At 38.5% G+C, this 27,131-nt stretch overlaps 2 protein-coding genes across 3 annotated transcripts in view; both read left to right on the top strand.

The window, feature by feature from the left end:
- The window catches only part of LOC145985963 (DNA damage-regulated autophagy modulator protein 2-like), a 55,527-nt gene extending 32,611 nt beyond the window's left edge, over nt 1-22,916 (top strand). The window contains exons 6-9 of one of the 2 annotated variants that reach the window (XM_083120110.1): nt 2,416-2,639; nt 4,314-4,452; nt 6,868-7,019; nt 22,839-22,916. In XM_083120110.1, coding sequence (XP_082976236.1) covers nt 2,416-2,639; nt 4,314-4,452; nt 6,868-7,019; nt 22,839-22,859 — 536 coding nt within the window. In that variant the 3' untranslated portion in view covers nt 22,860-22,916. Of the gene's footprint in view, nt 1-2,415; nt 2,640-4,313; nt 4,453-6,867; nt 7,020-13,846; nt 13,936-22,838 lie in introns of those variants that run through there. The other variant, XM_083120109.1, reaches the window with a different exon arrangement.
- A 917-nt stretch (nt 22,917-23,833) lies between these two features.
- The window catches only part of LOC145985644 (DNA damage-regulated autophagy modulator protein 2-like), a 48,025-nt gene continuing 44,727 nt past the window's right edge, over nt 23,834-27,131 (top strand). The window contains exons 1-2 of the mRNA XM_083119713.1: nt 23,834-23,936; nt 26,622-26,845. Of these exons, the coding sequence (XP_082975839.1) occupies nt 23,834-23,936; nt 26,622-26,845 (327 nt within the window). The remainder of the gene's footprint in view (nt 23,937-26,621; nt 26,846-27,131) is intronic.

Genomic DNA, 27,131 nt, shown 5'->3' with positions numbered 1-27,131 from the left:
TAAATGTGCTGAGACGCAATTTGGAGATTATTGATTGATTGATTGATTGATATGTTGTTTTAAGTCCACTTTATGCACAGTAAGGCTAATCGGGACTGGACCTACAGTTTAAAGTGGGATCCGAACCACTTGTGCCTCCACCGGGTATCGAACCCGGGACCCCTTGATTACAAGGCGACGACGCTACCACTGCGCCATCGGGGAGGCCAATTGGAGATTATTCTTGAGAAGCTAGTACCATTGAAGGATGTTGGATATAAGCAGTGTGCCGAGACAGTTCTTTACGAGTCGCATTCTTTACCGTTTTTCCTGATGGCTTTACTGGAGAATGAAGATTGGAAGATTTGGAACTTCGTCCAGCTAATATTGTGTCTCATTATGAATTTATTGGTTATGAGTTCGCTGATTAACTTGCCATGCACCCTGTCTCAGATGTTTCGAAGTGTTTTCCTCTTGGGTTGCTATTCCGTGTATCCCTGTCTAATGAAGTTCTGGACTACTTCACCATCTCTACGACGAAGCCTTATCTAAACCCTCTAGCAAGGCTCAACAATTGTTGATACAGAAGAATGAAAGAAAAAAACTCTCTTTAATTAGAAGAAGGTGACTTGGTTTTTGTCAGGAATCACAAGTAAGTTCCCGAAAGAATAGGACTATCGCCAAATTGTTTGAGGTATATTGGCCCTTGTGTCGCCTCGGATGTTCGAAGCAACACTGCCCTTCTGTTGAACCCGACGACCAAGAACCCAGTCGACCGAGTGAATTTTGACAACCTTCGTCTCTTCAGGTGTTCCCCCGAACGGAGAAGACAAATAGTGAATGAAGAAAAGACTTAGTGATTGAAGAGTGAAAGAGATATGGACTCTGGTTTACCAAAAAATTTTCTGAAAATTTAAACTTTTTAATTTTCCTCAAAATTTTTGCCCGAGAGAGGGGCATATGTAACGACACTGTGGTCATCACATTTAGGTATCCTGCGTGATAGCCATATTCTTTAATATATAATTATTAATGCTTGAGAAATGCCCTGCGAGGCTTACGCTTTTGATTTATCTTTTATCTAATTTTGAGTGCATTGTTGTTAAGCATATATTGCTATGGCACACACGTTTTGGTTAAAGAAAGCATGCTAAATACCCTGCGTGGTTTACGCATTCAGTTATCTTTTGTGCAGTAATTGTTGTTTAATTTGTAACTTGCATTGTCGAATCTCTTTATCTTGTAATTTCTTTAATGTAACGTGTTCAGTTCAGCACACAAGTGTTAAGTTTATATCGCCACATGCTAGTGGTTTTTACAATGCTAAACTTGATATTTTATAACGCACGAGTTGCATCTCGTGAATTGAAGGGAGTTTGCAACGCTGCAGCCGGCTTAGTTCCGATCTTCTCCACCCGCCTCAGTGCTGCCACCAAACAGTATATAAACAAAGCAGCGAGGCCCGGAGCTCAGTCGACTGCCAGATGCCGACTGCGAAAGACCTGGTTCCCGGATCTAGTCTGGATGTTTCCCCTACCAGGATCCAATAGCTTCCTTGAGAAGGAAGGAGGAGAATAAGAAAAGCAGATTCCCTACCTACCTGGTCTGCTCCATAAGAGCTTGGTGTGCTACCCCTGGGTCGTGGCGGCCCAAGCTCAAGTCTCTTGGGTGCTTCCAGACCTTCCCTTTGTACCTTGCCGTCTCTTGCTACTGACTGGACATACCAAGGGACCGAACCGTTCCCATGTCGTAGCTGGATTGACCTTGCGGCGTCCTTTCATACCAACACCTTTGTGAAACCGCGGGCCCCTTGGCCCGTCCCTCGCTATTGATTGGACGCTTTCGCATGTTGTCCCCAGACGGCGTGGCACGTGACGACTACCAAGGTTCCTATTGGTTACCTGTACTAGTTGGTTCCCCCTAAATTAGATAAGAATACTAATACTGCCCAGGTACCTCACTGAGGAAGATTTTAGAGCGTATGTGCTAAACAGGTTATTTACATGCGTGTATAAATATAAATAAACTTTTACAAGTTGACCTTTCCCTAATAAACCCCGCAAGCCCTGAGGTACTTTGAGTCCATGTCTTCGGCTGGCTACAAGCTAGCATATATGGGTACACTTTTGCACCGCTCCGTGGTGTGGTGTGCAGTGCGCGGACGTTGCAATTTACTGACCTAATTGAAACCACAGTACTACACAATGCAAAAAAACGTGTGCTCATGCTCAAATCTTGCTAATTTTTCAAACTGAGTCTTTAAGTCTGTTGACTGGCTTGATCATAAAAACAAGATTACAAGATTGTTTTGTCTGGAAGTGTGCTGCATTGTATATAATCTGAGTAAGATTATCTTACTTGTATTATACAAGATATGGAAAAATAACAAACAGGAAATGTTTTAGTAAGAAATGGCACCAACAATTTTACTTTCAGAGTGTATGGTCGTTTACCTACGATACAGGTATGGTGAATTCTACGGGCGGGAACTCCCTTATCCAAAGATGACCAATATAAACATCATGAGTTTTGTCTCTGGAGAGCTACATTGTTTCGGTTACACGCTGTTCGCCAACTTCCAGTTCACCAACGTACGTGTGCTGCATTTGTGCGGGTTCTACATGACGCTAGTCTGCGGAACTGTTTACCTGTGGTTCCAGGTTAGTATACTTCCCTACGACTGAGATATTTGTGTGTTTAGTTGATTGTTTCACGTCATTTGTTTCAACAAGCCCACCATAAGTGCATGGCGTCCCTCGTCCCGCCCCTACCGTCAAGACGTTCTTCTTACTCGGCTGCGTATTGGACACAGCCATCTAACGCATGGTCACCTGCTGCAAGGCAAGGACCCTCCGATGTGTCGTGTTTGTAACGTCGTTTTAAGTATTCGGCATATTCTTGTTGAATGTGCCTATTGTGCTTTCGTCAGGCAAACATTTGATCTTCCCAACTGTTTGTCATCCCTGTTGGGAGATGACGACAGAGTTTTATCAAATGTTTTTAGCTTTTTGAGAATAGCTGGTCTCTTTTATTGTCTGTAGGAAGCTTGTATTTTCTTCTTACTTTATAATGTGTTGTGTTTGTCTTGTGCAGGTCCTTTTACAACCTTGCACTATTAATTTTCCCCAAGGGGCTTTTTATACCCCGTGCTTTAAATTTTTAAGTAAGAATTTGAGATAAGGGGATATTTTCCCCGTATGCATTGAAGGGTGCAAATCGACGCACCCAACAATTTTAATTCAATCAATCAAACAACAACCAGGGTTAACCGCAAGGCGAAAATTATGCAGAAATAATCCTGGTTATATTTATTCAACACTTTTTATTAGAGATTTAGCATCTCAAAATATCCTAACAAAAATATGAAATGTTGACTTCCTTGGATGCAAGTTTAATACTGTCATTCCATCTTCGTCTTGGCCTTCGCACAGGTTTCTTACCACCAAGTTTCCCAACAAGAACCCTGTCTTTCTGTTCTCTCCCGGGGTGTAAGGGGTACCTTCAACGTAGGCGCCCAAAAGTCAACCTCACTTCCACGTAGTGCACCCTGGACTAAAGACTAACGAGGCTCTGGCGACTGGCACTATGGTAATTATAATTTTGTGCGTGTTGTCCTGTTTTTTGTCCTTGTGTGTGCTGAGTGCCCATTTACAGCCTCAGCTTTTAACAGAAGTCAGAAGATTTTAATTTTTTTAGTTATGCAACGTTAGAGTTGTTATTTGTAATGATAAGGGGCTGGCCCCCGTATAATGTGACGGGAGCAAAATAGCCTAAGTGATGACGCTCCCAAAATTTTAAATTCAAATCAAATCAAATCAAATCTGTTCTCTCCCATGCTCTCTACATGGCCGTCTACCGAAGTCTTTTTGATTTAGTTATTATAATATCAGGGGAGGAATCTAATGCTGTTCATTACTATCTAACCTCCTGCAGTTTATTTCTTTTGGGTCGAAATATAGATTTTTAATGTTCAAAAACTCTTTATTTTACCCTGTTAGTGTAAGCGACTCCATTACACATCCATGCGAAACTTCAGGCATAATTACTATTTTGTATATTTTATTTGATATTAATCGAGACATTTCCCCTCATATTTTTAAGGAATTGAATATTTACTTATGATGTAACAAGAGTTATGCTTATTATTCAGTACTTGAATTATAAAAACAGCGTGAATGAATATTTTGCCCACTATTATCTTTGCCTTCTGCTGAACATTGAAGATATGTTATTTTTAAATGTCCTCATTCTGGTTGTGACTGTGGTAATTTTTTAAAATTGTAATTAGTAAAAATCATATTTGTAATAGTGAATAATGCCATTCTTTGCCATAGGTGTTCATTAGCTACCGGATGGTCCCCATAGGATGCCACAGTGCCATGGCACATGCACGCTACCTTTTGTGTGGGTTAGAATCCTCGTGGTTCTTGCTTTCAGAGCTACTGCTGAGACAAGCAGACTTAAAATTTCTTGGTAAGTATTCAGATATTTATATTGGTCAGGCTTGAACGTGTTAGATTGGAATGTAATTGGAATTTTATTATTTTTACAATGTAATTATCATTCCCACTACGATGTAACTTTTATCGTAACAGAAAAACGTGGAATTTTTGGTAAATTTTCTTTTCCGATTTCTTAGGATGTCTCATTTAATATTGCTACCTGGGATATTAGGTGTGGCCTTCTCGAAAAAAAAATGTTTACTGTCAATCACATTTTTTTGTACACAGCAGACCCTGTAAACTGCAGTGATGTAGGTTCATTGGGCTATGGCGTCTGTACAATATAAACAACCGGGAAATTCCTCTGTGGATCAATGTTTATTTTTACATAAGCCTATATGTACTGGCTCCTCCTTTTTCGCGTTAAGTGCCGAAAGCGATAAGTGTAAATGACAACCATAATTCAAACTAATATATAAATCAATTATCCTAGTACCTGGGCATTTATACCCCCCCTTTCTCTCTTTCTCTTCTCTCATCCAGTCATTTCTATGTACAATTTTCGTTCTCTGATCTCTAATTTTTATCATCCTCAAATACTGAACAGTTTTGCATGTTGGCAGAGAAATGTATCATCCTCACAGCTATTTATTATTTGTATTGATCTTCAGACCTTGTTTTGTGAATCATTGCAATATGATTCACACAATTATATCTCATATATCAATAAATCTTTTCAGTTTGGAACAAAGCAATTTATGAATTGTACGAGTTATACAAAACAAATACAACTACATTTGTAACGTGATCGTGCCTCTTATTCTTGACTAATTACTGGTGTAGTATGCATTTTGTTTAACACAAAACATTTTTTTCTTCACAAACGAAGAAAACATTTGTACATGAAAGAGATATATTTATTGTAAATTCTATCCTGTCTACTGTTGAATTGCCCTTGCACCTAGCGCAGAACGCTTAAAATCTGGTTACTGTTATGTACAGTATCAGCCATGTAAGCTATTGACATCAAAGTTTCTTGGATTCAGTCGAATTTTACAAATTTATTTATGTTAAATATATAAAGTATTACCGTTAGGAGGAAATGGGTCACGATTAGTTGAAAGTTATGAGAGGAGGTTGGAGTTAAAAGCGTTACAGGAATACTGTTTTTGTGCTAATTCGAAGCTCGAAGTAAACTGTAAGATGTAGGGCGTTGTGAAGAAGTTACTCAATCTGACCAGTGCTAACCTAACCAGCTTATTTTAGCCAAATCTATCGTAATGTAATAGTGGATCATGAGCAACCTAACCAATGAATGTTAACTTGTTCAAATAATTAGGTATACTATATCACATTGTATGAACAAAACAATAATCGATTTATTATTAGTCACAAATAATGGAACTCCGGTATTGAAGATGGTGCAAGGGCAAAGTGAATTAGTAAAGTGACTGGCTACTAAGAGTTTGCAAGCAGATATCAGTGTACCTCAAATAATCAACAATTGTCCTTGACCTCGCGTTCTGTTTGTGCGAAATAAGCGAACAGAAATCGTATGAATAAACTTCACTCACAAGGAAAACTGTAAACGTTTTTTTCTTGTGTATGTATCTTTTACACCTCGCATGCAGACAATACGTTCATTTTGATTGAAAAAAAAATGTGTAAAGAAACATAATAACAAATATGTATACTGTGTGAGAAATGTCCATCTGTATTTGCATACTGAATTTGTAGCACACTTGATATCTGTAACAGATACGAGCAAGCAATTAAATATAAACAAGACTTACCTTTTAGTTCTTTCTTGCTTTTCACGTTCACGACGTATTCTTTGGGTCCATGCTTTTCTAGAGCGAAATGGGTGTCTTTTACTTCCATACTTTTGTCTCACTTTCCCCATTTTCCACACACGATCAATCAAACATGACAATCAATGTATTGTAATAACATACGGAATGTAAACTTGGCAACAGCGTTTCATATAAATATCTTGAGGATGAAACGCCACTTCAAAAATTATTAATATAAGAACTAGTTTATGGACGCACAAACTGAGTTTATATTTACACACAGTGCTCCTAATACTTGAAACAAGAAACTTGTGAAGACCGTTTCGTAAAAATCATCCTTAATAGACTGGCAACTTTAAAATAATGCACCAGTATTAACAAAAACTACCACTTCAGCGCCATCTGTATGCAGCAGTTTGAACATGACGGAGACCTTTTATTTTCTGTTATTTACTTAAATCCCTTCAATCGTAACAAAATTATAAGGTTCACATGTTCTAGTGAATAAAACAATCTTTTATGTCGGAAAATTTCTTCCGTACCCAATCTATATTAGTTGTATGGCTATCCTTAGAAATTTGGGTCTATGCTTTAGCATGGCTTTAGAACCCCCTTAAATGCAGTCCTTCATGTCATAATTTTCATATTTTCAGGAGAGGATAAGATGCATTGGAAACCTCAGGATGGAGGATACGGGTTCTTCTTTGGTGGAAACGTGCTCCAATGGTGTGTGATGATCTCTTTCTCAGTTTTCATTGGAACCTTCTCCCACGACTTTGCTTACGTAGACCTTAGCGAGCCAGTTGTAAGTTTCCGATTATACATATATACAAGTATGTAGTGTGTGGTGATTTGATTATTGTAGCTAGGCATTTACATATGTAGTTTTACATGTTCATGTTCTACGAAATGTTCAATAGTACGTATAGTCACGGACACTTCTGGGTTGTAACGATCCCTTTAATTTTCAATGGGATCATTACAACCCACGAGTGTCCTTGACTGTACAAAGGTAACTAAAATGAAAGCAAATTGGCAAGAGTAATGCGATAATGTAAAACACAAGTAATATGAAAGATAGACAAAATATTTTTATTTAAAATAGCAAATTGTGGTTCTCGTTTACTTCTACAAAGAACAGTTGGTTTGCCTTACGTTTGATTGATCAATTTAATTATGTTATTTTACGTCGCTTTTCTGGCCTTACGTTTGAGAGTGGGTGGTGTTAAAAGAAAATCATATTCGCATAAATTATAAGAAACTTTGAACTAAATACAATATACAGTGCGTTCGTTTTGACTCCTGGCCGAGATAGCCTACCAGATCGTGGCCTGTCCTGGACTGCACCGCTTTCTTTGAACCTGGTCAGCAATTGGGACACTGTCAAGTGCGACAATGGGTTCCGTTCGTTGAAATCACGAGCTACAGCACGGGCACTTCTGCCTCCCCCACAACAGCTTGATGATCTGGATTCGTTCGGCCTTGGTTAATGGCATGGTTCAGCACCGGAAAAATGCCCATAACTTCCTTATCATTAAAGTTTTCATATATATCTGACTTCATCACTGAATTCCTGGTGAAATTCTAGCCCAAAACTATACCTCAGATGCCCCCTTCCCAATTAAAGAAATAAAGTTGGATCCAAGATGGCGGTCACCAAGATGGCGGATGTTATTATGACATGCACCAAAAAGTTTCCCCCAAGGCGTAACATATTACTACCATGACCAATTGCTGCAATCTACACTCCCTTTCATTTTATAAGGGGTGGTCAGGGACATTTGACTCACCCTGTGTGTGTGTGTGTGTGTATATATATATATATATATATATATATATATATATATATATATATATATATATATATATATATATCAGCTTTTCCTACGAATATGTAAAGTTGATGTGCGTGTACATTCTAAAGAAGTTTGTATAACACGTATCACACGAAAATTTTCATATGTCACACGTGTGTGGGGGAAATTTTGCGTCATACGTCAATCCGAGGGTAGCGTGTAACTTCTATTCATCACTGAACACCGTACGGTTTACCTGTCTGGGAATTGTTTCTTTGTGTATCTTCATCAATTTGATATAATTATTAGAGCTAGGAATTTTAGGTGCAAAAATTTGCAAATAAAGGTGCAAAAAAGGTGCCAATTTTTGTACAAAAAAGGTGCTAAAATAGGTGCTAATTTTCAGATGTAAAATTTATTGTGAGCAGTGCATACATATATGATTCAACTTGTCTGGATAAACACATAGAGTATTCTCTGGTTTTAAATCGTTTAATATAACTAAGCAAAGAAAATTCTCTGATACATTAGAAAGCGACATAAAGGAAAACATGCTTCTTCTTACTTGCTTAGAATTAGTCATCTAGAAAACTGTTAAAAGAGATTACATTCAAAATTTCTACATCTGCGGTCACTAAGCAGATACTTGTAAGTTGAAAAAGAACGTTCAAAATCAACAGACCCAAGTGGTGCGTATTTTGTTTTCAACCGGTAATCCACATCCTTGTTGGTTGCGACTTCTTGAACATCAAGGTTTTTGGCTAAACTTTGTTCTAACTTCTCTTTCCCGAGCCCTTGCAGCTCTCGTTGCACATCCATCAAAACAGCCCACTGTGCTTCCTTTTCAGGACACTGCTCCTCCAGTTTTGTGATTGCAGTAGTAAGGAAAGAGAAGCCATGTACAATATAGAGTTCATATTGCAATTCCTGTTTAAGTGCAAGTTTTTTGGCATTTTCTACAGCTGAGGAATCACTAGGCAAAGCATCTAAAAATTTCGATATTGTATGGAAATGATTGCAAATAAACACCGCAGATTTTAACCATGTACCCCATCTAGTGAGGATGGGAGAGGGTGGTAGTGGAAGTTTCGTAATTTCTACGTACTTCTGTATTCTAGAAGGAGCCTTTTTCAGTATTTTCTTAATGCTATAAACAAATTCGTTCACATATGTATATTCATCTTTAAGAGCTTCACAAACTCGATGCAAAGCATGAACAATGCAGGTCACATGTTTTAAGTTAGGATACATATTCTTCAGATTTCTTCAGATTAGAAATTGCAGCTAACATGTAAGATACTTGGTCTGTAAGAACTAACCACACACTATCATATTTTACACCCTCCGGCCACAATACAAAACATGCATCATTGAAACTTTGCATTACACTTGCATTATCTGTTTTTCCAAGAAAATAAGTTTTTAAAACCATGGGTTACACTTGATGTCCATTGAGAGGTGCTACTAAAATGTTCAAAACGTACCTGTTTTGCCTATCTGTGGTTTCATCTAGTATGAAATAGACTGGATGGTCAGCTACTACTTGCCTGATCTTCGAGATTTTAGCTTCATAAAGAGGTTGAAGGTAAGATTTCCTTAAGTTGCTCTCATCTGGAACTGACTTCCCAGTATATTTTTGCAAATATGATTTCATGACAGGATTGTTAAGTTTCGAAAGAGGTATTCCACACGCTATAAATGTCCTTGCTGTCTCACTGAAAAATTCATTTGTATTTCTGGAACTCAAGATACAAGCGCCTCACCAATGAATTGTTGTTACTTCCCACCTTTACCATCTAGTAGTTCTTTATTCCTGACGTGCTTCCCACTTTGTAGATGCTGCACAACCCGAGTGCGTCGGTGTCATCAACAGCAATAGAAATATCACACACATCACACCTCAGAACAGATCCATCACTCTGAATGCCGTCACCGCTAAACTGTTTAACAATGTCCCGCAGTTTTCCAACATTTACTTTATGTTTTGGCATGGTGAACAAGCAAATCCGATGCATCGATCAGTCGATCACAGACTGCAGTTACCTTGCCCGCTGAGACTGGAGAAGGAAACAAAAACAAAACAGCTTTCCTACAACAATTCGTAAACAATACAGCATAGGACAAAAAGAGCACAACTTCTAGCAATTGTAACGCGTCATTGTTGGCACTGTTTAAAGTCCGTGCTTACTACATTAACGTCCAAGAACTGAAGAAAGCAGATTCATTGTTGTGCGGTAAACAAGAATCGCTTGCCAAGAAGCCGTGCCTCGAATGTGGGTGGGGTTAAACAGCCGCGAGTTGTATTAAGAAATATGATAAAGATGCAAAATGGGCGAAAAGGTGCAAAAGGTTCTGAGATTGTGAAAAAGGTGGAAAAAGTTCTGAAATTGTGAAAAAGGTGCAAAAAGGTGCAACCGAAACACCATGAGTAGAGTTCAATACGTGCTTATTTTGGGGATGAGTCACTTTTTTACCAGTTTTCACACAAAAAAATTTAAGGTGCAGCACCTAAAATTCCTAGCTCTGATAATTACCTTTAATTTTCATCATAGCTGGTAAAAAAATACAACTTGAGAAGAATAAAAAAAATGAGCTTCGGATTTCTGGGGGAATTATCGTATATTTTTACAGTAGCTGTCAATGGAAGGAGGCCGGATATTTTAGATGACGAAACTAGGAGATCAACATACTTTTAGGCGTCTCATGGCGTCATGGGTGTGGTGGGGAGAAGGGGACTATCCTCTGCCCCTCCTTTACGCAGTATTACGAATGTGTCGTATTAACAAACTAATCGAGAAGGCAATGTATGTTACTCTTTAATGTTGAAGCAAACCGCTAGGAAAAGAGCACAAGTCAAAACTTTAGTCCACTTTCTGAGACAGACTGGAAAGTGGGATACGAACCACTGTGCAATGCCTCCACCTGAGATCGAGCACGGGACGTAAGATTGGTAATTTGCATCCAAATGTCATTGAAATTAGTCTAATACTTTGGCTCAACAGTAAAGTTATTTAACTATCTGTTTAGTTTTCTCGCAATGCAAACTTATTTCTGTGCAAATTGTTAATTGATGATACTTGAAGTTAATAGTTTGTGACATAACATTGCAATTGCAATATACAGAACATTCCCTGACATTCGTTACGAGACTCGGCGGCAAGCGGCCCGGCATCAGTGCTTGTCTTTCCCGGTGAACGGGTCCGCGACAGTCGGTAGAGTCGGCTATTAAAATTACAATTTTCATATTGTGTACTAACCTTGACTACAGAAGGTGTTGAAAATGATGTCCCTCTGCTGCAACACATTCCTAGCATCTCCGAAGGAAATTGGCATTTACACGTGCAAGTTCGTCTACTGTAATTCTCCAGATTTCTCGTACAATACTCTCTTTTAACTCACGGATGGTGTGCGGATTGTCTTTGTATACTTTATTTTCTAGATTTCCCCATTTTTCTTTCCACTTTTATTCAGAACTGACCCTGTTACTCTAAACTTTTTTACGAGGTTTAATATAGTGGTCCTATGTGGAACGGGAACACCAGGAAATTTCGTTGCAAAACGTCGTCGAACTTCTCCACAATTCCTCTTTCCGAAGTAACACTCGACAAGATAAATCCTTTGTTGTAATGTAAAATTTTGTGGTGCCATATTAAGCCACAATCTTCAACACACGGACACGACACGACACAACACAACTTCCGAGGGAAGATTATACTGGCGTCAGTCCGCAACGTCAACAGAAAGGGAAAGAGAGCGAAGGCAGTTTGAGCGAGAAAAACAGACTGTAGCGTGCGACTGTCGCGGACCCGTTCATCGGGAAAGACAAGCGCTGATGCGGGCCGCTTGCCGCCGAGTCTCGTAACGAATGTCAGGGAATGCTCTGTACTACTCTGTAAAAAAAAAAATAGCATCACTTCATTATTTTTGGTCGTCAGCATTTCGCTCGTGAATTATCAGTTGTTTTATTGATTTAATTCCACTTGTCGATTTGTTTTCCTAACAATTATATAAAACACTATATCTGTACAATATATTTTTATTATTTAAGTCATAGTTACGTACATAATGAACTTGACAGAACTAATAACAAAATTATTGCAAATATAGCTTGTGGAACGTTTTCCCACAAAGACAATTTTTACAAGTAAAAAGATTGAACAAAGGTTTTAAATGCATCATGATATGTTAATTTGAAATGATAATAAGTAAATACATTGACTATTACTTAGTGTGGCCATCCCTGGCCTTCCTAAGTGCTTCCAACCTTCGAGGCATGCTATGAATGAGATTTTGACAATATTCGACCTCAATTTCATTCCAAACATGTACAATTGCTGCCATAAGTTCCTCTTTTGACCTGTACGTCTGATTACCAAGTTTTTTGCACATCATAGCCCACAGGTTTTCTATAGGATTCATGTCTGGAGAGTTGGGCGGCCACCAAAGTCTTTCAATATTCATATCATGAAACCAGTTATTCACCACCTGAGCACGGTGACAGTTTGCATTATCGTCTTGAAAAATAAAGTAGTCCAAATTCTGTCCAAAAAAATTATTTCCTGTACTTTGTAGAACTTTCCGATTCAGGATTTCCCGATATTGATCAGCCTTAACTGTCCCTGAGCAAATATGCATCCTGCCAATCCCTTTTGCAGAGAAACATGCCCAAATCATAACACTGCCATAAAACTTTTGAGTTTCTAAAATACAAGATTTTGCAAGTTCTTCTCCCTTCCGCATCCACAGTTTAACTGAGCTGTCATTCCCCAGCAATTTAAATCGTTTTTCGTCAGAAAATATCACATGTTCCCAATCTGTATCATTCCATGCGCCATAACGTGTGACAAACTCATGTCTAGCTTTTGCATGTGCATCAGTTAGTCTGGGTTTTTTACGTGGGACGTGTTTAGAAACACCCTGTTTCTTTAGTCGGGATACTACAGTAGCATGAGTAAGATTAACTCCCACCTTATTTTGTAGTTTATATGCAATTTTTTGGCGTGAACTCATTCCTCTGTTCTTCAGTGCCATGTCCTTTATCATAGGATCCAGTCAAGGTGATGTCTTTTTCTTTCTGCCACAGTGACTTCTCAGTGATGATTTTCCATGTTCTTGTTACTTTTGCAGGCAGCGGCTAACTGTGGATTGATGTATTTGAAGTTGTCGACCAATTTCTCTCTGAGAATGACCATCCATATGCAAAGCAAGAACCATTCCTTGCTTACGTGGTGAAATGTCACACTTTCTGCCCATTTTTTCGAGAAAACACGCTCAAATACACTACACACCACCAGAACACTTCACAAATATGATAACGTATGCAAACTGTCAATAATGAACATGTAGTTACAACATAAAACACGTCACAAGTTGCACTACTAACAATCGTTTTACAGATTCCTGACAATTGATTACAAAGCCTTGCAGCAGTAACTGGTTGCAACACCCTCTAGCGGACACTCCAAACACTAAATCAACAAAAGAATAACACCACACTACGCAGTGATACCAGACCAATACTTCAATCAATTGATTTCAAGTTGTGCAGGAAAGATGCATGCATGAGAAACTCAAAATTGTCAACATCTGTAATAAGAATACAGTAATGCTAATTTTTTTTTACAGAGTGTATTTATAAGGGAAATCTATGACGAGGGAAGATTGTGAACCTCACCTAGGGTCCCTAGGCATGCCACTGATAGATCAAAACTTATGCCATGCGGGTCAAAGGTGTTATAAATTCATGAATTGATGAAAATATGTATTTACAAATTTGCAAAACTTTGTCAGTGTTGCAAGGTATTGAATTTAAGGGTAATATGATTTTTTGTTGCAGGTGTTGTGGCATGACCCTCAAACCTCGCTTGCTGATATCTCGCTTCAGTCGCCACCTGTATGAATTATAATAAAGGATCCTGTAAAGCATTCGGATTGTCATTTAAATCCGTTGAAGATGCCACTAATTGCTACACGTTGTTGTACACGTTGGTGTGGCAGTGCTAATTTTAACTTGTAAACGTTATTAGTATTAAATAGATTCAATTTCTAGCTATTTAACTACATTTTAGCTGGTGTGAAGTAAAATTAGCTGACCAATTTGTAAGTTCGATGATAGTGAAGGAAATAAGTGGTGTTGTTAGAAAATATGATGGGGAGTGTGGCACGAATTTTCTGAGCAAATATACTAAGCATTTTAGTAATGTTTCAACCAACAACAATAACAAAAGAACGTTCCGAAACATGCCACCAGGTGTCACACCTAATCCCCGAATTTGAGTCCCTGGATATATGACTATGACGTCAGTCATCATCGAGGGGGACTATCCTGAACCGGGTACCGTGGCGTGGATGTCACGCCTGCCCAACCGCTGTAGTGTGATTGTTATGCGTTGAAGTTGCGCGGTTTTTTGCTCAAGAGCCGGCGGGATGGGGTGGGAGGTGATTTACAAAGAAATCTAAAATATTACGACAGCCATTGCCTGCATTGTTGTAACCTATAGCTTCTACGCTTCACTTCACTTCATTGATTGATTGAGTTGGTTTATTTCATTTCGCTTTTCTATCACTTCTCGCTAATCGCGAAGATGACTATGAATGGCGGTAAGATGAAATATATACGAAGGAACAATCACAAACACAAATAGACAGCATACAACACACATCCCACAGAGGATTGTACTGGCTGAGAGCCCAGACGTCAGAGCCTCGTTAGTCTGCAAAATGCGTTCCAATTCACCATTGGCGGAGTTTGAGCTTTTGCTTTGGGGGGCCAGACCAGGGGCGGCGCCAGAAATTTTCGACCGGGTGGGCAGAAGCTGTATATTCATAAATTACGGTGGGCATGTAAGATCTTATATGAGTTTTACATGGACTTATGCCCATCCCCCTCCAACATATACAGGGTGTCTGTCCTAAAACAACTTCAACAATGGTTGGATGCTGATAGATATATAAAAAAAAACAAGGAACTTTTTTTCATACACATAACCTCGAAAGTGCTTAGTTTCTGATCTATGAGCACTGAAAATCAAACCTGTATATACATAAACTCACCAAACGATCGCTCTGACGAAACTTCCAGGGACGCGTAGCAAGGACTTGAATTGAAAACAACAACTTGGGAGTCTTATCTGGCATAATACAAAATAATAATTAAACAACTTGCTATGTTGTAAGCATAGGTGTGCGCAGACTAATTTATTTTGGGGTGCCTTAAGGGACGTTTCAGTTACCTATCTGGACAAGGCGAACCTAATTGTCGTAACTTCACGTTCCTTTTCGCAGAAACTATTAGGTATATGAACATGAAAGTTATTATAGAATGAGCATTTGTTATCACTTTAGCACAGTTTTACTATCACTGTGTCGATATTTTAAGTAATTAAAGTAAACAATTGAAGTGATAAATACAAGGCTATATTTCTACAGGTACTATCAGCTGAATCACTATCATGAAATACATCTGTAGGTTCAGTTCTACCATGTTTTATAATGCACATTACTTCATATTGCTGTACCTGGTAACTCGATAGTTAATGCCGTGTGTTCCTATATCATTTTAAACCGTAGAATTCAGATGCAAGCAAAAATCTGAAATTTGATACGCTTGTCATTGAAAGAGAAGGGAAAGAGAGCATTCATGAAAGTCTTTGAACATAAAAGTCTTATTGGAAATGTTGGAAGGCTGCATTAACAAACAAGTCGGTCCTCGGGAAAATAATAAGTACGGGCCGATATGTGAAGAGGCTCTGCGATTTATAAAGGTAAAAATAATTTCTTTACTACGTGATTACTGTCTACTATAGTAAAGGAATATCACATTGTTTTGTAGAGAGGGAGAAAGAGAGCGTGGCATCTCAAATGAAATGAAATTCCTTACATTTTTACCACGGATATTATTTTCATTATTTTAGTGGTAGTTCAAAATATTTTATTTTTATTTTTTTAGAAGACATTTGGGGTAGTCAGATACCTTTGGCACACCCGTGCGCACACCTATGGCTGTAAGAAGTATTTAGAGCATTTACAAACTGGCCAAGACAAAGAATTTCCAACAAATGCGGACTGAAATTCAAGTCTCTTCATTCTAAAATGTCCCCATCGTATTTCGTGTTTTGCAGTACCAATAATCGTGAATCGTGAGATTCACGTACGACATGTTGATGAAATCGACGAACTGAGAAATGCAAACATAGTGTGTTCGCCACCTTGCTTCACACGCAGACAGTTATTTATTTATTTCTAAAATGCTAATCGAGTCCCTCACATAATACGGGGGTAAACCCCTTACTAAAAGAATGAATAGTAAAAGCTCTTGCACTAAATTGAAAAACATTGTTTAAACATTAATTAATTCACACATTAAAACTAATACATAATAACTAAAGTCAATCAGACCTAGGTAAAGGTGTCACTACATCACGTGTGCATTCCGAGCGCCCAATACAGCTCAGCGTTTGACGTAAGTATGGATAATGTCTTATTAGCAAAATTTAAAAAAAGCAAGAACCTGGTTATAAATCAAATTCTTAGTTCATTCTGCATAATATTTACTTAGGCTAAAGAAGGACATTTTGGCAAAATATCACCGAAAAGTAATAAATAAATAAATAACATTTTATGTATTATATTTCTATATTTTTGCCACATTTCAAGTATCTATTTATTTTCATTACGTAGTACATTTTCAAAGCAATTTGATGCATCGTCCCTGTGAAGCCAGGAGCTGCAGCCCCTGGCCCATAATCCTGTTGAAAGGAAGTTGAAAGAAAAAGCTTAAATTAATTCCATTCAACTTATTATTTACTCTGACTTTCGTAAACCTATTCACTAAATCAATGTTTCGGCAAAGGACAACAAAGCTTTCTATTGAATGATAATATGTAAACTTGTCTGAAATATAGATAATATTCACAAGTAAAATATACATGGAGTGAACACCATAATAAACTTATTTATTTATTGAACCATTCGCATTTTCCCAAGTGTATATATTTATTGAATTTGATTGGGTGGGCAAACGGGTGGGCACAGCAATTTTTGGGTGGGCAATTGCCCACCCGTGCCCACCCCTGTCGCCGTCCCTGGGCCAGACTCTGGAGAAGCATATGATGTATCTGAGGGTTATTGAATATCCCCTAGTTTATAAGGGGTTCGGAGGCCTTCCCCCGGAAATTAAAAAAAACAAAAAAACAACAACTTAAAAACACTTAGTCTTAGGCATTTTAGATTTGAAAATGTGAAATTTCCTCGCTTAAGTAAACAAATATTAATTAGTATATTGGTTGTCAGTTTTAAAAAAAAAGCAAAAAGGGAAGATTATTGCATTTTGCATTTCATTATTTTTTTATTGATACAATACTCGTATTACTTTAAGAAAGTTACGGTACAATAGTAAGCTTCAGAAATTTTAGAAAAATTAAATTGAAAAGTTCTTTTGATGCCTCAGCAGTAACTGTTCACTCAACACAAAGTCATTTTACGTTTTTCTTTCTTCAAACTGTACACATCAATCAAATCGTCTAAGACCCGCTATTGCGGCGCAATTACCGCACATGCCATCATGTCAAACGTCAAGATTTACGACATGACTTCATAAAAAATGTAGTAACTGAACTTAATCATGTGTTATTTTTTTTAGTCTTTTTTAAGTTGGGGGGGCCAGGCCCCCCCTGGCTCCTCCAGCACTCCGCCTATGCAATTCACGAAACATGCTCTTACTTGTATTCATGTTCAAGTTGGACATATCCAGCACTTATTGCGGGAAGTTGGTTCCAAATCATTCATATATATGAGGAAAGATGAGAAAATAAGTTCATTGCATGTAATTACCTTATGCTTATGCACATGAATACAACCGACTTTGTTATGCGTCTAAAGTAAGTAGATCACCCCTTTAGAACTTAAAAGAAGCTCCTGATTGTTGGCTAACAGTTTCTCATTGTTAATTGTTATGGTAACAATACTACGTTTCGTTTAAATATAAAGTTCTTGGGAAAGTTAGTAAAGGTGAGAAAGCATAACGATAATTCTTTAGGGGTTAACTTGACACGCTGCAACACTAGTGGCTCAGATTTCATATCCCGAATAAAAACGTGGAGACTGTGCGATACATTAAACTACCACATTTTCAGCTAAACATTTGTTTTTATATTCAACACGGACAACGATTTTAAGATGAGAAAATCAGTTTTATAACAATTTTCTTATCGAGATACTTCCGTCCACCCTTAATTTCTACGAATTTTGGCCCTTTCTTCTAAAAAAAAGGGCGTTTCAGCAAAACACACGTAAACAGCTGAAGAAAATAAATTCGATACGATGAAATGCCATCAAAATTTAATTTTTATTGAACTTCTCTCGGGGGAGTGCTATAAATATTTCATTCTGATAGGTTAATGAACCAAAGGGTGTGGTTTTTCACTATGTGCTAATGGCATATAGTACAATTAAAGAAGCAGAAACAGAGAATGAAAAGGTACAGGAAGAAAAATAGAATGAAAAGTCACAGGAAGAAAGATATAATGAAAAAACAGAGGAAGAAAGAATGAAGGAGTAGAGGACTGTGGCGGAGTGGTTAGTGCATCGCGCTACGACGCCAGGGGTTCCGGGTTCGAATCCGGGATTAGGCATGGATATTTCTGAGTGTCCATTATTCAATTTCATCATATCATCACTCATCCCCATCTTCGCAATTAGCCAAAGTGGCAGAAATGCGAAGTAAACCAAAATAAATAAATCAATCAAGAAGCAGAGTAATAAAGAGAGAGTGAAAGAGTAGAGGAAGAAAGAGAAACAGTACAAGAAAGATATGGAAAGAATGAAAGAAAAACTGGAGAGAGAGAGAGAAAGAGAAGACGAAAGAGAAAGCAATCCAGAAACAGATGAAGAAAGAAAGAGGAAAGAGACAGAGAGAGAATGAAACGGGGAAAGAATGAGCCATGATCACTGATGGAAATGAAAATATTTCGTCCGTCCTTGAGTCCAACTGCCAAATTCTCTGTTGTGCATTTATTGAAAAACTCGGGCGTAAAACATGGTGACATTTTGGTCATTTCTGAGTTCATTAAGAAAAAGGGTTATTAGAATCTATACTGTAGATAAATTGTTTCCGTGTTGTGTTTACGAATTTCAGAAGGCTTCACTGAGCCCAATGCAAATTGTATGACATGGCAACTTCACTCGGAAATTGAAGGATGGTACATTTTACTTTGTAACTAAAAAATGACCAAAATGTCACTTACGATGTTTTACACCCGAATCCTTCAATTGTATTATTATTATTTAACAGATTTTATTGCATTCTAGAGCTAGAGCTTCGTAAAATAATTTACCTACTATTAATTCATTGGAGGATAAACATCTCGTTCAATCAGTTTTGAACTGCAAACCCTTCACACCTGAGTAAAAGCACTACTTCATTATGATCAAAATGCAAATATTTTTCCCAGTTTAAATATTCTTTGAATGTAGTAGTAGCTACTTTTCAGGCTATATTTACAAGGTATTTTGTCGACGTAATAAGTGGGTAGCACTTCTCCTTGCGATCTAATATCAACAGAAAATGTAGGCTGATTGTGAATTTTAATATGGGTGTGTTAATATATCATGTGGCTTATACAGAAGGTTGTTTGGGATATATCCGAACGACAATGCGACGCCATTGCCATTTGTAGGGTTGAGCTGGCGTGAGGATGCAGCTGCTGTTATCAGTCGTGTACCGCAGCTTGCAGGTGCCTTAGTGTCTTGCGCGTAGCTATCAAAATGGCGTCAAAAGCACGTCATGGCCCATTTCTAGGCCGCGAGATTTTTTCTACAAACAGCTATGCCATATCTAGAGAATTATCCAATCAGATGCGAGGATCTGTTTCCCGCGCGATTCTGTCGTCTGCACTTCCGGCCCATTCCCGCGTAGTTCTGTCGTCTGCCATCCAACTTACGATGGATGGTTCTGGTGAAGAGTTTGTTTTAACTTTTGCAAGTGATATCGGCAATGGCAAGGAACCATAGGCGTGCGCTCGGGGTCCCCACCCCCCTTCCCCTAATACACTTACTTCGAAATTGTGTGAAGATGAATCTTATCACCGATGTCAAATAATTTCCCATGTAATTGCCGGCTATTTTTATTGTCCACCAAAGGTTTAAAAAAAATTGCTTGTAACGCATGGTGTTCCTCTTAACTCCTGAACTACCGTCCTCCTACACCTTTGATCAATCGTTTTCAACATTTCAAGATTGATTGATTGATTTGCTTCATTTTACTTCCCTTTTGTGCCACTTTTGGCTAATTGCGAAGATGGGGATGGGTGATGATATGATAAAATTGATGAATGGACACTCACAAACATCCATGCGTAGGTCGGGATTTCAACCCGGGACCTCTGGCGTCGTAGCGCAATGTTCTAACCACTCAGCCAAAGGGGCCGGCAAACATTTCAAGAAGAGCCGTCATTTTCTTGTTTTGCTCTAAGAACTGAATACTTTCGGTTTTACATGTACAATGATAGTACTTTCAGCACTTGTAGCAAATTCTATTATAAATGACTATTTTGTCAAATAGTTGGAGCTCTTCCGAGTCGATCGGGGACCATCTCGACTTATTTTTAAGACACAAATAAACCGCTAGAGATCTCAACAAGCGTTCGAACAGGATTAAACGACGAAGCGACCCAAAATACAAAAAAAAAAAACACAACCCACTTTTAGTATTCGATACAAAAGTACTTGTGAAACATCAGAAGTCTGAAAAAATGCCGAATACATGGCATCTAAAAAAGACACAACCAAGGCGCCAATTTTTCAAAAACGTTAGGTGGGCTCAAACGCTTGAATTATATATTTTTTTAAAAAATCACATAAATTATTGTGTTGGTTCTGACCCGTATGTACGCAGCCACCATAAATTGGGCAACGAAATTTTTGTATGTAGGTATGGTGCATTAAACTTAATACAACAGAACTGGAACACCATATAGTTTACAAGTGAGTTGGAAATAATGATCGCTGGTTGAGATGTGTAATTCATAACCAGAGGTTTGATAGTTCAAAACAAAGGGTAATCCTTCCAATCCCCTTCAAATTGCACCCTGCATTAAAATGAAGAGATGCATGTTTGTTAGCTACTTTCAAATGCCAAACTTCTGATTTTCCGTTCCATCACATTCGAGACGAGCCCAAAACGAGGTCTAGAGCTTTATGTGTTTAGGAATTACCTGTTTTTAAAATAACCATAAATTTTAAAAACTAAAGAAATAAGATGTATTTAAGTAAACTTTCCATTAAAAACGGGAAATCCATCTGAGCTCTTCCAAAATGAAATTTTCCCTGCCCCCATTTATGTATAGTCCTACGTGTGTGTGTGTTTATGTGTATGTTTGGTTTGAGTTTGGTTTGAGTTGCTGTTTTAAGTCCACTTTATGCACAGTAAGGCTAATCGGGACTGGACCTACAGTTTAAAGTGGGATCCGAACCACTTGTGCCTCCACCGGGTATCGAACCCGGGACCCCTTGATTACAAGGCAATGACGCTACCACTGCGCCACGGGGGAGGCCCGTATGTATGTATGTATGTGTGTGTATATATATATATATATATATAGATAGATATATATAGATAGATAGATAGATAGGCTATACATATATATGTGTGCGTGTGTGTGTATGTATGTATGGAGGACGAATTTTGTACCCCCTTCCGAAAAAATTCCTGCGTACGGCAGTGGTTCAAATGAAAGAAAAGGCTCCACAGCCTTAGCTACGCCATGTAAAACAAGACGAAATAAATAAATGATGCCCCTAATAACCGTCACTGATGAAAAAGAATAAAGTAGGTTTAGTTGTTTTGAATCTGTGGTACGAAACCATTTTAACATGTAAATTAGTCTCTGAATCACAGAGAGGGGAAATGAAGGAGGGGGCAAAGCACATTGGTGCCACGGAAATTCTCATTTCCAAGCACAGAAAACTCTTATGAAAAACACCTGGCGGGATTCAAATGGAGGACTGCTGTCACAATGGACAAAGCTTACCTCATTGGTAGCGGTAACATTCGGCTGATGGCAAGGGGCGCAGCAACTTTGTTCGCTACTGTCGGGACCCTTTTCCAAGGGGCTTCATGGTTGTTACCGAATTCGTTTATGTGGAGAAGTTGCCGATATGTAAGTTGGACAGAAATCTGAAGGTGAATACAGTTTATTTTCAGTCATCCATCTTTCATACAGACCAGGTACAAACATCCATCGTTTACACGGAGAGAACAATCAATCTGTACGCATTCATATGGACAAGCCCTCGAGCCATACCGCTCTAACATCTCACCGCTTTTATCAGGAGATGGAACGGGAAACAGGGATCTGTGTTATCCCATTTCAGTACTTTCTAGTGAAAAACTCTCATGCCAGTCCCATGGATTTATGTACATTTGGACTCTTAAAACGACGTCTGAAACATGGCCGCCCATGCACCCTCCCAGGTTATTGGAAAGCCTTCAGAGAGGAATTGGATAGGATTCCAATGTCCGTTCTCCAACGTAGTTTCCTACAATGGAAATTACGATGTAGTGCGATAATCCAAAAAGCTGGTGGTCCAATAGAACACATGACATTTCATGAGGGCAGAACATCTTGAAAGTCGTTCGGATATATCTCCCAACAACCTTCTGCAGTCAGATGAGTTACATAACATCATAATCATGATTGACAACTAAAGAAAGGCTAGGAACCTTTCCACCTCGAGGAAAGACTAATCAGCCATTGTGTTATTCTCAAGTTGCACTCGTTAAGTTTCGCGTTTCTAAATGGTCCTCAAACTACTTTTTCCTATATTTTCAGTACTCTGATGCATTGTTTTGAGAAGCCCTGGATATTTACAATAGTGACATGTACCTTATACAGTCTATCGTTCATAATTACGTAAGTATCACCTAATTTCTTATATATATTAGATAAGTTACTTTCATTATAATAGACACACCAACAGTAGCTATTCATTATTATATTTTTCTGGTACTTATTTCACAAAAGCACGTGCTTTGTATATTTACTTTCCTATTAACAATATATTGTTTACGCTGTATGACAAGTAGAAAATTTAAAGAAATGTTAACTGCTATCACTAAATTTTAATCGTCCTACACCTTTATCATGCACTAAAGAAAATGAGATTGTATTATTTTTTTATTATTGTTTGTATTGTATATGTTTATTATTTTAAACATTGCAGAAAATAATATTATTCCTGTATTTTGCACATGTCGCAAATATATGCACAAGTTATATTGATTTGAAATATAAGACTGTATATGGTGCTTCAATGTTACGTAAACAAAAAAAGTTCAAGAACGTAGAAAGTATATATGCTATTCATGAAAGAAAAGAACAAGACTTTTATGCTAACAAGACATTGTTATGGTTTGGCAAGTTACAACTTACTGTATGTTTCTTCATACATTAGAACGCGACGAAATTAAATATTTTGGAATCTAAAACATAGAGTAAATACAACTTGTAGGAGTTAAATCTGAAGAAGAAAATACACACATTTGAACGAATATTAGAAAAATGTTCACTTTCAAAATTTTGAAATAGTTAATCAAATGCAAAAGAAAGTATTTGTCAAATCTGACAGGCTACTAATTATTGTATTCACTGTAAGTGCCGTCAAGGGGTTTAGAGTTCAATTTCAGATTCGCTGCATTTTAAAGGCTGCTGATCTCTATGTAAACTGTAGATCTATGTTCGAAAACTAGGATTTAAAAGTATTTTCCAAACTTTAAATACTTGTAATAATCCTCTTTCTCTCTTGTAGTTATGTAATCTCTGTGTTAATGAAGCATGTCGAAGCTGTGTTCCCAAGGATTAGCATGACAGGTGCAGAACCTCCAGAATGCGGCTGGTTTTCTCAGTTCATCAACTGTCTTACCCCTGTTGGTGAGTTTGTGTGTTTGATTGATGAGACCTGAATTTTTCCTTGTTACTTTTTACAAAACTCAATGTTATTTTTCTCTTTTCGGTATTATTTTTCTCAAAAACCTGGAACCGAATCGGGAATGTTTGATTACAAAATCTGATTGAATTACAATTTTCACTCATTTTTACTTTACTACTTCTGAAAGATTCACACATTTCTCGTCGTCAGTGGCGTAGCAACATATCGCGAGGCCCTCGGCGAGATTAGAATGCGAGCCCCCCCATGCGTTCTTTGAATTTGAAATCTCAATGTGAATCGATACAAAATCTTCACAGATACGTCAGCAAAGTATCATATTCAAATAATAGTAATAAATTACTGACAAGAATGATATTTAATAATTTCATTCACCCTGAAAATGTATTTATCTGTTTTCCGGAAGCTGAAATCTGAAGCTGTAGGAAGGAAGAACTGCTAATATTACACATGTCCTCCTTGGGTTGGAAGCAACGCAAGCAACTCACACTTGCTTCCTGGCAATTGGAGGTGCTTTATTGTTAAAATATTAAGATAGGGAGTGAAAGGTGAAGGGAAAGAAGAAAAGAAAAGACAAAGTGCTTTTTATTTAAAAAAATAATAAATGAGTAAAAACATCCAAGGAAGTTGACGTGAATTTTTGCGTAAATGTTTCACATGAGAAATACGACAATAATTTTTACTTTTGGGGCCCCTATAAAGTGTATGTTACGCCCCTGATTTGACGTATATAACGTTTAACTAGAATTTAAAGCCAGATAAAAAACATAATGTTGTAATGTTATTGGCCAGAAAAAAACAAAAACAGCCTTTTCCATCTTTTTTCTCACTTCTATTTATTACATTTTTCGTACGAGACCCTTTCAGGCGCGAGGCCCCGGGCGGTAGCCCAATTCGCCTGCCCCTTGCTTCGCCACTGCTTGTCGTTACACGTAGACAGTGGCGGCGATTAGGGGAGGCGAGGGGGGCAGTTGCCCCCCAAATTTTCGCCACTTTTGCCCTCACCATGCTAAATCTTATCTACAAAGGGAAATATACTGTCTTTGCCCTCCTAGTTTTGGCACCTTGCTGCCCCAGTTTTGCGACCCAATCGCCGCCACTGACGTAGATATATGTAGAAGACGTTGGATGGGTCTATAGTAGAGTAATGTATGGGACCACTTTTGCTTGATCATACTCGTTGGAGTCTCCCACGCTTGACTGTATAGAATCAAGTATGATTTCAATGCGACAATATTCATAGAAATATGTGTAAAAATTCGCTCCGGTAGTTTCAGCCCATAATCATCTATTCATTTTCATATATCGCCATGCATTGGTAAGATAGCCTAAACTACATCTTAACATGGAGATGCTAACTATGTTCACTTAAGTTTCAATTTCACTGCGTCTTTCACTTAACATGCCGGACCTTGTGGCCGAGTGGTGTCGACCTCTGTGGCGAAGTGTTTAGCAGAGCACGCTACAACACCAGGGGTTCCGGGTTCGAGTCCCGGGTAAGGCATGGGTATTTGTGATTGTCTGTCCTGAAAAAGTCCTGAAATAGAAATGTGAATGAAATGATATGAGTGAATGTGATGGGGGAAGCTTCCGCTTAGGGGGCTTTCCTTTATAAAAATAAATAAATAAAAAAAAAAGTGGTTAGCCCATCGCGCTGCGACGCCAAGGGTCCCAGGTTCGAATTCCGCTCGGGCTTGGTTGTTTGTGAATGTCCATTCATCAATTTCATCATTTGATCACTCATCCCCATCTTCGCAAATTAGCCAAGAGGCACAAAACGCGAAGTAAAATAAACTAAATCAATCAATCAAATCAATCTTTCACTTAACGATCCATATTTGAGGGCCAATTAACACAGGCAAATTACGGTTGTACGTGAACTACTGGGCTTCGAGCGTATACCGATCGTTTTGCCTATTCGAGCGTTATTCGCTCGAGCAAAGAAGCTGTCAATTCCGTAAGCCATCTAGCGTCATCTGTGCGAACTATTAGATTCTTGAGCATAAAGCCCGCTATACAGCACTCTACTCTTTAGATTCCAAATTCAAACAGGTAAAAAAAAAAAGTGAAGTGCTCCCCTGTGCATAGCACCACGCCATGAAGGCGTATAGGGGTAACGCCCCACACTTTCTTGATCCGGTCGTGAGTGGGGGTGATGTGATCAGCAACACGCCCCTGACCGCCTTTACCCCACAGGTACCCATGTTATTCGACGCTGGGTGAGCGCCGGGGCCGCTTCCATCGTTAGAAAAGTTCCCGGATTTGAACCGGCCGGGGATCGAACCCGGGACCTTTAGCATGGTAGTCAGACGCGTTACCGACTTTTTTTTTCATAAAAGGAATACCCCTACTCGGTGGTATCCCCCGTCATTCACACTTTTTCAACTTTTACACTTTTTCAATTTTTACAGTATTCTCAGTTTTTCACGTTTTTGGACAAACACAAATACCCATGCCTTACCCGGGACTCGAACCCGGAACCCCTGGCGTTGCAGCGCGCTCTGGTAACCACTCCGCCACGGAGGTCGACTACCGACTGAGCCACCGCGGCCACCAAATTCAAACAGAGTCACCGATTTACCTAATCTTGCATCTTTCGGTGGATGACGAAATCATTGAATCGATAGGTGAATGGACATAGCTGACGTTATTGCTTTCTTCCCTTCCAGTCTGGTATATTTTCTATCTGAGGTTCCGGTACGTCGAGTGCTACTTGGCGGAGTATCCTGACACCATAAGTGCCAGGTGCAATGCTGTCAGCATTTGGTTCGGCTTTATACACTGTATGGGCTTCGATCTCCTCGGCAACTTCCAAGTGAACTACGTAAACACCGTCCATGAGATTGGATCCTATTCGTGTTTCTTCAGTGGGTCCATATTCTGCTGGTTGCAGGTACGTTCAAGACTATGCAACACTGCTCACTACAGTGTGTTTCAAAAGTCATGTAACCCGAATGTTGATTGCTTATAGCATGAAAACCGTAATCAGCATTTACATCGGGTTTTGTGCATTACAAAGCCTCATCCATTAAGATATTTTTCAGTTCTCTTCACACAGGAAATTCTATAAATTAATCAATGGCAGAAGTAGAGTTAATATTTTTCCAGAATGCCATTTTTGGGTGAGAAACATGTGTAAGAAGTTATCGAAGGATCATAATTAGACGTCTGATGACCGA

The sequence above is a fragment of the Lepisma saccharinum genome, chromosome 3 (genome assembly GCF_977018435.1).
Source record: "Lepisma saccharinum chromosome 3, izLepSacc3.1, whole genome shotgun sequence".
Lineage (NCBI taxonomy): Eukaryota > Metazoa > Arthropoda > Insecta > Zygentoma > Lepismatidae > Lepisma > Lepisma saccharinum.
The sequence above is the reverse complement of the archived record's forward strand: the minus strand, read 5'-3'. Positions and strand labels throughout refer to the sequence as shown.